This window comes from Lonchura striata, chromosome Z, assembly GCF_046129695.1.
Source record: "Lonchura striata isolate bLonStr1 chromosome Z, bLonStr1.mat, whole genome shotgun sequence".
NCBI lineage: Eukaryota > Metazoa > Chordata > Aves > Passeriformes > Estrildidae > Lonchura > Lonchura striata.
Window position 1 is genome coordinate 61265547 of NC_134642.1, and position 12462 is coordinate 61278008.

At 38.5% G+C, this 12462-nt stretch overlaps 1 protein-coding gene across 1 annotated transcript in view; it reads left to right on the forward strand.

Moving 5' to 3' along the window:
• Positions 1-12462, forward strand: part of SVEP1 (sushi, von Willebrand factor type A, EGF and pentraxin domain containing 1) — a 117475-nt gene that overhangs the window by 34822 nt on the left and 70191 nt on the right. The window contains exons 4-6 of the mRNA XM_021525012.3: positions 3618-3776; positions 4019-4198; positions 9109-9288. Coding sequence (XP_021380687.2) covers positions 3618-3776; positions 4019-4198; positions 9109-9288 — 519 coding nt within the window. The remainder of the gene's footprint in view (positions 1-3617; positions 3777-4018; positions 4199-9108; positions 9289-12462) is intronic.

Here is a 12462-nt window from a genome sequence, read left to right on the forward strand (position 1 = left end):
CAGATATCCTCTAACAAAGAGGAAATCTCTGGTGTAGTTCAGTGTTCACTATTCTGGTCTCAAGAGGAGAATTGTATTAAACAAAAAGTATTTCCTTGCTCTTCCCCTCGCTTCTGGGCAGAGAACAACATGGTTCACATATATAGAAATTCACATCTTTTGTCAAGGAAATCATGTATGCAATGTGCATATGAGTTTCTCTTTAAAGGCTGATACTGTTAAAATTGTTTAGCCATTTTAAAATTTTTGCCTCTTTCTGTCATTCTTGACAGTGCTAAATTGGTGCTTATTTACACTGGGTTTATTCAGACACAGTTTTCAGGCTTTTTACACCCTGACATTACTAGAAAAGGAAACCAAACCTTGTAAAAAATTTAATTGTTTTTACAAATTAGGACCAAAGAATACAATCTTTCCCTGTAGTCAGCTTTTTGCTGGTACAGAGTTGGTGAATGCATGCAGGTGACTAGAATGAAATTTGGCACTGCTTGATCCTAGAAGATTCCTGACTGTATGATCAGTCATGGATTGAGCCATATGTGCTCTTCAGATGTGCTTGCCCCTCAAGCTCTGCCTTAGCTTTGAATCCACCACTGAGTGTAGGCTTGGGCCATGCTGTAGTGCTGGCTAGGATGGGTCTGCAATCTAGCTGGGTCAAATGTGAAACAGTCTAGAGCAGATGGCCAGGGCTCTGCTCATCCACAGCTGATTTTGGATGGTTTTAACGTGAGCTGTGGCCAGACTAACCTCTGCGACTTTATGGAAATTATGGAAATGCACAGTGTGCCAATGCCCTATTCTTAAATCCTCTCTGACATCTCAGTATAGGCTGTGTGATCTTACACACTTGGAAATACCTCTGTAAGCCAGTGCTTTCTGGCAAAGGTTCTGAACGAAACTTGTGTGGAATTTTGTAATTTGAATATGTCTAGGGCATATTTGGGATCAATGAGCAGGGATTCAGACATGTGAAAAAAATTCCACATAAAATACCAAGTTAGAATATAGTTCAAGTTCCTGTAAAGGCAGTGATAAGCATTTGAAGCATACAAAAAGAATGAGGACATTTGGGAAAACATGTTTTTCTCACTAGAGACATTAATAACCACCTTAACAGTGTTATTTACCTCCTGCTGCTTGACTGGAAAGAGCAAATTGTAAGAGTGATTTCAGAATTAATCATTTTCTTCAAAACTGGACTGATTCAAAGCTCTAAGCAAATGACTGGGTTTATTGTTAAAAATGCTCACATCATAGAATGGGTAATTGCTTCTATTCCATAGTTCTCAAAACAGAAAGAGAAAATTGCTGCTGTTTTTTTTTTTTTATTTTAGGTGAGGTTGAAAGGAAGAGAGAAATTAGGTTGAGGGTTTGTTGATTTATGGAGGGGATTTTTTGGAATGAAACACCTAGTTTAGATGTCATTTTATATACCATACATGGAAAAGAAGAGGCTAATTTATTTCAACTGGCATATGGAGGGCAGCTCTGTCACAGAGCAGGTCCCCTGTGATGCTTAATTTTCACTCTTTCCTGTCTCCTCTTGGATGCACTTCATCACTTTGTGTTGGATACAGTCTTAAAAACGATGCACAGAGACCTTCACGAAGTGCCAGATGGAAATATTTCAGAGATTTGAGAGCAATGCCTCTGGTACTCTGATCATGTAAAGCAGGAGAGAATATTTTGAAGGCATGTGATGTTGAAGATGGGAATTTCAGCACAGAACAAAGGAAAGAAGCAGTAGAATTTCAAGAAGATTATCTTGGATGGCAAGAACAAGTGAATTATATAAAAGTATATATTAAAGTATATATATAAATGTATATTATATATTGGCACTACTTTCCCAATAGTTCTCTGAAAATCCCAAAACAAAAATTTAAAAAAAAATATTTAAATATGATTGGTTTTTTCCTCCCGTATTTCCTTCCTGAAATGCTTTGTTTTGTATTTATATATCTTACTGAATAGGCACTGTTATTGTCCCTTTCAAAGTGCATTTAAAATCCAAATTTGTTAATCCAATTTCAGCACCCAAAATTGCCTCTTAACTAGAAGACATTTGGTTGCTTTCTTTAAAAAAACAACGCAAAGTTTTTTATAAAGCCAACAAAAGTATTTTCTCTGGAAGCTATCCAAAAAATCATCCTCCTTCTGGAAAGTACCACCTGTTCATACTGGCTGATTTTTAGGGGGGTATATTCCATAAAACTTGGCTTATGAAAGGTAATTTTTTCATGATAGGTGAGGAAAAAGGAGAATTTTCTTTTGCCTTTGTTTTTGGTATTTTTTTCCCGTTGTCTAGAAAGCAGTAGGTTTTCTTTAGTAAGACGAGGCAGAGTATCTTAGCATCTAAGGTCTCAGAATAGACCAAGTTGGTCTTACAGCTACCAAAGAGGAGGTTGATGCTGCCAGAATGTCTGAACTTCAGAAAGTACAGCTCCATAGGAGAGACCAGCAAGGCACACCTAAGTGTGTAAGGAGGGAGTCAACTGAACATGTTTATTGTTGTGCAGTTCTTCATACCCATTCAGAGCTACTTCAAATGGTACAAATTGACTGAGGGGAGAATGAGAGAGCCTGACCTGCAGTCTGAAGGAGAAAATGTGGCCATTTTGTTGACAATCAAGTTAAAGGAGTGAGAGTTTTTTGGCTGGGTTTCACTGTTTCTATTGCATAACCTTCTCAGAATATTTCCTGAACTTTTCATTTGCAGTTACACTTTTCAGCACAAGTGTCTTTACATTCTGTTTCAAGTAGTAATCTGGTCAATCAAAATTTCACTTCAGCAGCAGTTCCTACATTGTCCTGTTGATTAGTCACTCCCCTAATTCACACGTCTTGTGACAGAAACACAAATAATTACGGTGGTTTCCTGAAGATTAGAATTCAAGGAAGAGAGCAGTAAGACTCAGCACTATCAAGCCCATCTGAAGCTCTCTGGTGAGAGATGCTTTTTCCCTATGCATTTTCCCTGCCTTACAAAATGTCACCTGAATGTTTTTAAAGCTTGTGTGTGCACAGAGTTAAAAATATGAAATGCAATAATAATGAGTGCAAAGGCTTCAAGCAGTAGCTGCTTTGCTCAATTCCCTCTTTCTTTGTGCCTCTCACCTTTTAGCACATCTAGTATATAGATCACATATATCATATGACCATAATGTGTAAATCAAAAGCAGGGGGTTTTGCTGGCTTGTATTAGCTTTTTACTATGAATCTGTATGCATTAAACGTCTTGTAGTTTTGAATGGCAAGGATTAAGTCTGAACTAATTTTTAACACTTCTGAATCAAGAAAGTCTTCATAAGATCTGCACAGGTTTTGTCAATGAAAATCTGGTGCATTTTCTGGGACTGTGTTTCTTTTCAAGATGATTAATCATGGACTTAATGTCAGTCCCTAGACAGTCGCTGTAGATAACTCTACCGAGTCTGGTAGGCATTAGTTCAAACCATTAAGAGCTCTGCAGTAGTTCAAGTGGAGAATGCTCCTGCCCTAAGTGACACTGAATATATAAATGAATAATGTAGAAAAAGTAAAGCAACACACCTGAAAAAATATGCTAGGTGAAAGGTGAATGTTCTGAATTCCTTTCTGTTTTCTTTTGCTGAAAGCTTGTCCACCAGGAACGTATAAGCCTGAAGGTTCACCAGGTGGAATCAGCACTTGCATCTCATGTCCTGATGAGAATCATACTTCTCCACCGGGAAGTACCTCCCTTGAGGATTGCACATGCCGGGAGGGATATCGTGCTGTAGGACAAACCTGTGAAGGTAAGTGTTTCCATCCAGGAACAGAATACCCCTGGAATGCACAATGCAGTTCTGGGACAATTTTTTATGTGGTTTGCACTTTGAGGGACATGTCAAATTGCATGCAAGATTTTCTCTGTCATTCCAAACCAGCAAAAATGCCAAGGTGCAAGCTGAGTTAGAAATTCTAAAGATTGTTTTCCTTCAGTGGCCTACTGCACTTCAGCTAGTAACCACTTTGTTGTGGTTGTCTAATTATTTAGTTGTTCACTGTCCTGAACTGAAGCCCCCTGAAAATGGTCACTTTGTCCAGAATGTCTGCAACAATTACTTTAATGCTGCCTGTGGAATCCGATGCAAAACAGGATTTGATCTCGTTGGAAGCAGCATCCGGCTTTGTCAACCAAATGGGCAGTGGTCTGGATCAGAGGCTACTTGCAGAGGTATGCGTTTGAAAAGTTTTCTTCTGTTGTTCATTCTTACCACCTGTTTTCTTTACTCATTACGTGGTCGGGTGTGCAGATCTGATCCTGCTAACTCTGTGTGAAAGAAAGTTCAAAAGGTTGGCTGCCACTCCAACCACTCTGTTTCCTTCCTTTCTAAAATGGAAGGAGGACTGCTACAACAGAAAAAGCAGAGTGAGATTTACTAGATGGACAGTCTCTTGCAAGTGAATATACAGACTCTGTCCTTGAACCTCTCTTCGCCTCTGTCTACCTAATTTCTATGAATTTTTGTATCTATACCATATAAATCAAGTGAATCTCCCAAGTATTTAAATATGTAACAAGGCTTTGCCACCTGACTGTTTTAGATCCTCCACCACATTCTCAGCATAGAGGGATGTTAGTGTTGAGAGACATTAGCCATCAAAGAATTCCAATTTGCTTTCTTACAATGTCTTCTTTCTGAAAATAGGAAAGCCTGGGACTTGAGCAGGGTCTTCAAAAGAATTTGGAGTGGAATTTCAATAGGGAATGACTGACAATACCCTAGAAGTTCACTATGAAAGAAAGTCAGGCAGAAATAAGATGTGAAACAGAAGAAACACAAGAAAGAGCATCCTGAAAAAATTATTTCTGGATTTTCTGATAGGAACAGTGTTTTGCTTTGCTACAACAAAACTGCCTGCAGTTCGGTTTTTGATACATTCAGAATGAAAACTGCAATGCCATACCTGTATATCTGCCTAATGTGTATTCCAAGGAGAAAATAAAACAAAAATAAAATTTAAAAAAAACAGGTAGAAGCCCTCATCTCCTCAACAGCCACAAGATATAGTTCAGGAAGTTTAATTTGACTTGAATGCCCTTGACATTAGTGTGCTGGACTAGAAGCTAGTAAATAAAAAGCCACCAGCTTATTCTGTAACTCTAACTCTTGTCCTGGTCTTATGTTCAGGGAAAAAGGCAGGACTTATCTTTGGAGGAATTATCACTTTATGACAGTACAGCAAACACTAAGCCCTGAAAGAATCAGCAACTTATGGTTCTGAAAGGAGGAATCTGAGCTAGAGTTCAGTCTCTCAGGACATTCTTTGTATACAGTTTATTTCAGTTTAGATTTATAGGAACTTTTTTCAAATAATCCCAGAAATCTTAGATTTCGTTTTTAGCTTCCAGGGACAAGAGGAGAAGGTTTCAATAAAAAATAAATTGCTGACAAGTACTATGAGGGTATCTTGAGTAGCAGGGCTTGGAACTGTGGACTTCCCAACAGTCATAACTGTATCCTGCTTCAGGCAGACTGGGACACTGGGAAAGGGCACCCTCTGTTAAAGCTTCTGTCACACAGGCACCCTTTGTGCAAAAAATCTGTGAAAAGCTGCAGTCAGCCACAAAGAAAGGATCCTTTATCTTCTCTTTCATGGAGAAGTGAAAGATTATAGTATTTGAAAGTCTTGCTGGAGCATTTAAAGGAATTAGCCTATTTGGGGTGTGATCTTTCTTTAGCAGGTAATTTGGAAAGTGAGAGAAAAGTCTGCATTGAGATACTGTGTTGATATTGAGCTAATATCCTCTGAAGCATTGGAAGGATATTTTTTTGCCTTTGCTGTTGTCCATCATTCTGAAGACTTCCAATTAAAAAAAAAAATCACACTGTTACATGTACTGGATCTTCTAGTCTTGATTCACTCAGACTATGAAAGGGAGCAAGATCAAAGGCATGGTTTATAGCTGTTTTGTTAATCCTAAGAGTATTTTATCACATAAATGAGGAAGAGGAGAGAGAAGGAAAATCCCCCTCCGCTGCTTTGGATTTTGACATTAAATACTCCTCAGTTCTTTTGCTAGCTAAAATCTGCTGTGCTGTTAGAAAGTGATTAATGCAGTCATATGTCATGTAATTAACAGTGACCCAGGGGAAAAAAAAAACTGCAAACCCAATATTTAATCCAGAAAAAAATTATTAGGAGAACCCCTAGAGCAAGCAGAATATACTGTTATTGTTGTTGCTGTTTTCACTGGCTTTGTGGAAATGTTTCTTGGTCATGGAAAACGTGTTACTGATAAGAGGATGGGCTGGTGTTTATTGCTTGTAACCATGACTGAGGTAACATGGGCTCAGGTCCAGGTTTCTGCCAGACCCGTGCTGAGACACTGAATAAGCATGAACACTGAAACACTTGAGGCAAGAGCAGTACAGCAGAGTGGTCCTTCCAGAATACATGGCTAGACAGCAGGTAGTGAAGGGACTGCCTTCTCTCTAGACACATTAACAGTGACAAGAGCTTCTTCAGGGCTCTCAATTCATTCAGGCTTCCTAAGTATTAGTGTTTGGTAGAATTTTCTTCTTTTTCCTGCAGATTGGGTATTTCTGCATCTGTATAAAACTTTAAAGAGCAAGCCTACTTTCTTGTGGATAAAAACTTGGGATTCAGCTGTAAATATGTTTTTCTTAGTCCCTCTACTAGAATTAAGATATAGCATATTATAAAGCTGCTCTGAAGCTCAGAGTGCCTCACAAAATGAGCATTTCAAAACCATTTTTAAATACACTTCATAAAGAATACCTGTGTATATGCAAGTGCAAGAGTAGTAATACCTTCAGGGAGTAAACATGAGACAGTAGTAGCATAAAGATATATTAGGTACATCTGGATTGTTAATTTTCCTTCTTTCTTATCCCATATACATAGGTTTTGCTAATTTTTTTCACTTAAGTGTCACCACAGCTATTACAAAAAAAAAAAAAAGACATTATTTAACATGTGTTGTTTTTAGCTTTCAGAGGCTGTGTAGTTAGTGGAAATTATAGAGTTGCTTGCATCTGAAGCAGCATTCAACCTACATGCCTATTAATTAGTTTGAGGTGTCTATTACTGGAGAAAGGAGAGGTTGCCAAGTTGTTTCCCTTTGAGTGCATTTGTAGAGGAGATCGAGTTTTGCCTCCTACCTGACAGGAGCAAGATTAGGTTAATTGGTAAAATCATCTCACAGCAGAGAAGCAGCTCTCTGAAACTACCCATCACCAGAGGATGCCTTCTTACCAACAAGGTAAACAGAAGCTGTGGAAAACATTGAAGTGAAAAAAGAGATCTTGTGAAAAAGGGATGAGTCTGGGAGAGCTAGACCTGTTTAGCCTGGAGAAGACTGAGAGGGGATCCTGTCAATGTATATAAATATCTGAAGAGGATGGAGCCTGGCTCTTCTTGGAGGTGCCAAGTAATAGAACAAGAGGCAGTGGGCAGAAATTGATGCACAAGTTCCACCTGATTATAAGGAAGAACTACTTTGCAGTGAGAGTGACTTGAGCGCTGCAATAGGCTGCCCAGAGAGGCTGTGGAGTCTCCCTCAGTAGAGATACTCAAAGTTGTCTGGACACAATCCTGCACAATGTGCTCTAGGATGAGCAATGTAGAACAGACAGGTTGGACTAGAAATGCTCCAGTGGCCCCTTTGAGCCGTAGCCATTCTGTGATTCTGTAAGTTTAGGGAACTGCAGTCTTGGTTGTATTTTTGAGCAATCACACCATTTGCCCTTATTTTATCCCTCTCTTGAACATACTGAACAGTGTCTGCCAACTTCAGCTGAGATCAGTTTTAAATCAGAGTTTTCTGCTCATTTTGGAAAGCCAGCAGCTTTCCAACATGTGTATTATTGATGTATCACCATCATCACATACTCATGTCCAGACAGCAGGTGAGTATATCTTAGCTACTTGAGGGACCCAAAGGCCAGGTAGTGTGTATGTAGTTCAGAGTTTTGTCTGGAGGGAATCAAGGGCACAAATGCTGGAGCATTACATCCTAGCTGAAAAGGAACTGCACTGAAAAAGCAGTACAAAGGAAAGAGGTCCTACTATAAAATCTTGGGTTATGACACTGAAACAAAGAACATAAACCCAGGTGATACCATTGCTATGTTTTTCTTACTACAATCATCCGTCTCTTCTGGGATCAGTCTTAATTGCAGAGTAGCTTTGTGCTAGATTGCAACATCAGGATTCAGTAGTAAAACTGTAAGACAATCTGATGGTGACTCTTCACTGCCCTGTTTCCTTTTCTGCATACACATCCTGCACAGGACTGCATTCTCCTTACAGTCACACTGCTTTCAGTGTTTGCAAGACATTACAGGAGAAAATCCTCTGTGCTGAACAGCAGCCAGGACTGTCTCCATACCTGACACCTGAAAGAGTCTCTTTTGTACCAGTAACAACCTGATTTGTTCCTTTTCATCTCTCATGGAAGTGGTATACAAGCCATATAAACAGCTTGTATTCCTTTCTCCTCTCTCTGTCTCCTCCAGCATGTTGAGTATCTTCTCTTCTGATGTTCTGTGGCTTACCTGTGTCTATATTCTGTGAATACAGTTTAGAGTGCCTGAGAAAATCCCTGAATACGGGGACACTGTCATTTAACTATTCATAAGCTCTTAGCCTGTTCCCTTGTGTGTACCCAGCCCATATCAGCCTGCCAGTTCGAAATCCCCCCAAAATTCTCAGATGTTGTTGGAGGCTAGAAACTCCCAAGAACACACACTTTTTCACAGGATTCCATTTGCCTGCAGCCGTCCTGTTTTGAAGGCTGATAGACTTTACCAGCTCAGACTGCACACTGTGTACCAGTTGCACAGTTAGTTTGCTAGTTTGAACATATGTCACTACTTAGGTGAGCTTGGAAGTGTGTGCCCAACCTCACACATTCTATGTAGGAGTGTTTCACAAAGAGGAAGGTATCAAGCCTTTGAAAAAATCTACACTGTACTAGCTCTATTTTCTCAATTCATACAAACCACTGTAACTAATGTACAAGACAGTATCTCTTCTACCTCTGAAAAACTGGGCAAAGCAGTGTAACTCCAGTGATAGTCAGTGCTGAGAGTGAACTGGTGCTTTTCTCCTTTGCAGTGCGAACATGTCCCAAACTTCGGTCTCCTCAAAATGGACACATTAATTGTTCAACAGCTGATATTTCCTACAAGACAGTATGTTTTGTGACCTGCAATGATGGCTATGAAATTGAAGGAAACAGCAAACTCACCTGCCAGGGAACCTCTCAGTGGGATTCAAAGGAGCCAAAGTGTGTGGGTAGGTACCTGATCTAGCTCTTGTCTGTGTTGTCACAGGTGAGAAATTGTTCATATTTTAACAACTAACTGAAGCTAAGACATGAATGAGAATTTGTCAATGGATGTTTTATACACATTTTAGAAGTTGGAAAAAGGCAAAGGAATTTGTAAATTGAGAAAGTGGACAGGTTATTTAAATACAGCATGGACTGCTGATTACTGAAAGGCTGCTGTATCTTATTATTGTCAGATACTGTCACACAAGAAACATAGAGGCAGTAGGTCTAGGGATTAAATATGAACAACCAGCAACTTGAGTTACCATCACAAAGCTAAAGTTGGTCTGCAAGCAAGGAATAACTTATGTTAGCCAGACCCTGTGAATGCCAACTAAAGGTGCAGCAGTTGTCACTTTTACTGGATTCACAGAAAGGAAATAAGAGTTTGCACAAGTTAGGAACTAAGCACCTCTGAGCCAGGATTCAGAGGTCATGCCAGCTGTGCAGGGATAGGTAAGTATGTATTGCTGATCCAAAAATAAAGGACTGTATATTTCAGAATTGTCTGTTTAGGACTAGTGACAGGTATTTAATTAACTTTGGAAAGGAAGATGATGAAATACAGTTGAAACACTTCCAAATATAAATTGAAGAGGTAAAAGAAAAAAAGCAGATGTCTAAAGTCCACCAATACAGAAGTTGATCCAATGCTGACTAAAGTCAGGGTGAAGTATATGTCACCTGGATCCAGTAAATGCAGTGCCGGTAGGGTGACTTCACTTGAACCTCTGGCTATTTCATTATTGTTTTATTGCAGTGTTTAAAATGTGGACTTTGTGTGAGACAAGTGTAAATTTCTAACTGTAAGTACATTCTCTGAAACTACGAAAATAATCCACAAGAAATAATTTAACAAGACAGTTTGCTAGGAGATCCTAATCTTTCTTCTGTTAAAATCAGTGGAAAAACTTCAATTAACTTCAAAAGGAAAGGGACCCTGAAATCCACTTGGGATATTATAATTAGAAGATTAACCATATTCGTCAGTTGAATTTATCCTTCCTAGCTTAGCATTTTGATTAATAAAATCCAGCTCTACTCTCTATCAAAAGATTTCTTCACACCATGCAATATTGCCTCTGTTCCTGGATTACCCATGGCAATATTTTATTTTTTGCTGAGTCTGAAAAATTTAGTGTAAAAGTTACCTTTGATTGTCAGAAAAGAGTGTTAGCTAGGAATCATCTCTGCTGCTTCACATGACTGGTATCTAGAACAAGCTTGCTGAAACTCTGGTTTAATATATGTGTGTGGAGTTTTGTTCAAGGAGAGGTGTAAATCAGAACACTGATATTGTATCCTCCTCTTGAAGGTTGAAGCTACCCTTTGTATCCACTTTCTGAATGATCTTCATTGTCATGGAGGTACTTCTGTTAATTTTTAGTCCAAATAGCTCCTAACTATTATTTACAGTCTGCTATATAAAAGGTACTGGAAACCTTGCTGTATTTAGGCATTTGCAATTGATAATTTATTAATATAATATGCTTCTGTTAGAAAACTGAAATGGACTTGTCTTCAGTCTGTTACCCTGAAACAGATTTCTTGGACCTCATGGTATCCTTCTAGCTGGTTTTCTGAATGCTTTTGGGTTTGGTCACTCATCAGTGCAAAATTTGCCATATCTGCAAGTTGGCTTTCTGAGACTGTACCACAGCCATGTGTAACCATGACTGACACTGTGCCATAACATTTCCTGGATTGTTTACAGTCACTTCTGTGGGATCTATTGTCATGCATCTGTTTCCAAGAGACTGGGAAGTAATTCAAGTTTGGATATTACATATGTTTAAAATTTTTGTATTTTTCATTAAAGATACTGTTAACAATGAGCTACTTCTGAGGAGGCTACATGTATTTTGTAGGAGTCTGACAAGCAAGATATCTGCTAAAAAAGGGGACCTTGGTCCTTTGTCCAATTTGAGGAGGAAAAAAAAAAAAAACTAGGAAAGGTCAACAGTCATATTCTTCTGTTTCCTACCCATTGGCAAAAGTTTAATATGTATCACTTAAAATAAATAAATTTTGCAAGATGCTTTTCTCCTTTCTTTGCTAAAGGTTTTAATGAAGTAAAAATACAAATCACATTCAGGGTGTTGATGCCATCTAGCGTTGAAAGAATTACTAGTGCACTCTTCTGATTGCAGCTAGCCAGTTTTTTTTTCCCCTGAAGGAGTCCTGGCAAAGGGATTGAAGGAAGGAGGCATGATTTGCTTTGTAATCTTCTTATTTGTCAAGCGCCTTTTGATGTTAAGAATTATAATACAGTGTTGTGTATCATCACAGGTGCTTGCAGGTGAAAGCAGGTTCTTGTGTCTCCTTAGAAATACCCCTCTATTAATTCCCTGTCAATATGACTAATGTTATGGATATCCTTCTACCCTTAATGAATTCCAGACTTTTGGATCAGCTTGGTCAAATTCTGGAGCTGAGCACAGATAAAAAAATCTAAACACTCTTACAGTTGCTTTTCCTGGTAAACCTGTCTTACTTAAAAGAAATTCCCTTTTGCTAGATATACCAAATTTTATTCTGATTTTTGTCAGACATATCAGGATTGTGCTGTAGTTGGATTTTTCTATGATAGCTGGATGTGTCTCAAGCAAGAGACCCAGCTGGTTTTGCTTCCCAGAGAGCTGCAACTTTCTCTGCTTTTCATGCTCACATGTTTCAGTTTCTCTACTTGTTCCCAGAGTAATATATACACATGAGCATTAATGCTTTTAGCTTCCCTCTACAAATATAGGTTTTTAAATTTTTGATCTTTTTTCTATTTGTCAGTTATCTTAATGTGATAAGCAACCAAAACTTAGAGATTGGGTTTTTTTTCCCTGATGGAGTTGTTTTACCTTGCAGAGCCAATAGTATCTGCCTGAACTATAAAAATGTGTTAGAAGTGTTCGTGACCTGTGCATCCTATTGGAATGAAGTGCAGTTGTTAATTGCTTGGACTTTTAAGCATTCAGCATTGAGGGTTTAAACTTCAGGAAATACATAGAATGCTTAGAATATTTTAATTTTTTTCATGCATAAAAATCAATCTTCAGTCATTTACTGTATGTTTTGGGAAAGGAGAGGAGAGAAAAGGAATGTGAAGTATTTTGAATGTGAATCACTTTTGTGTCATTGCTAAA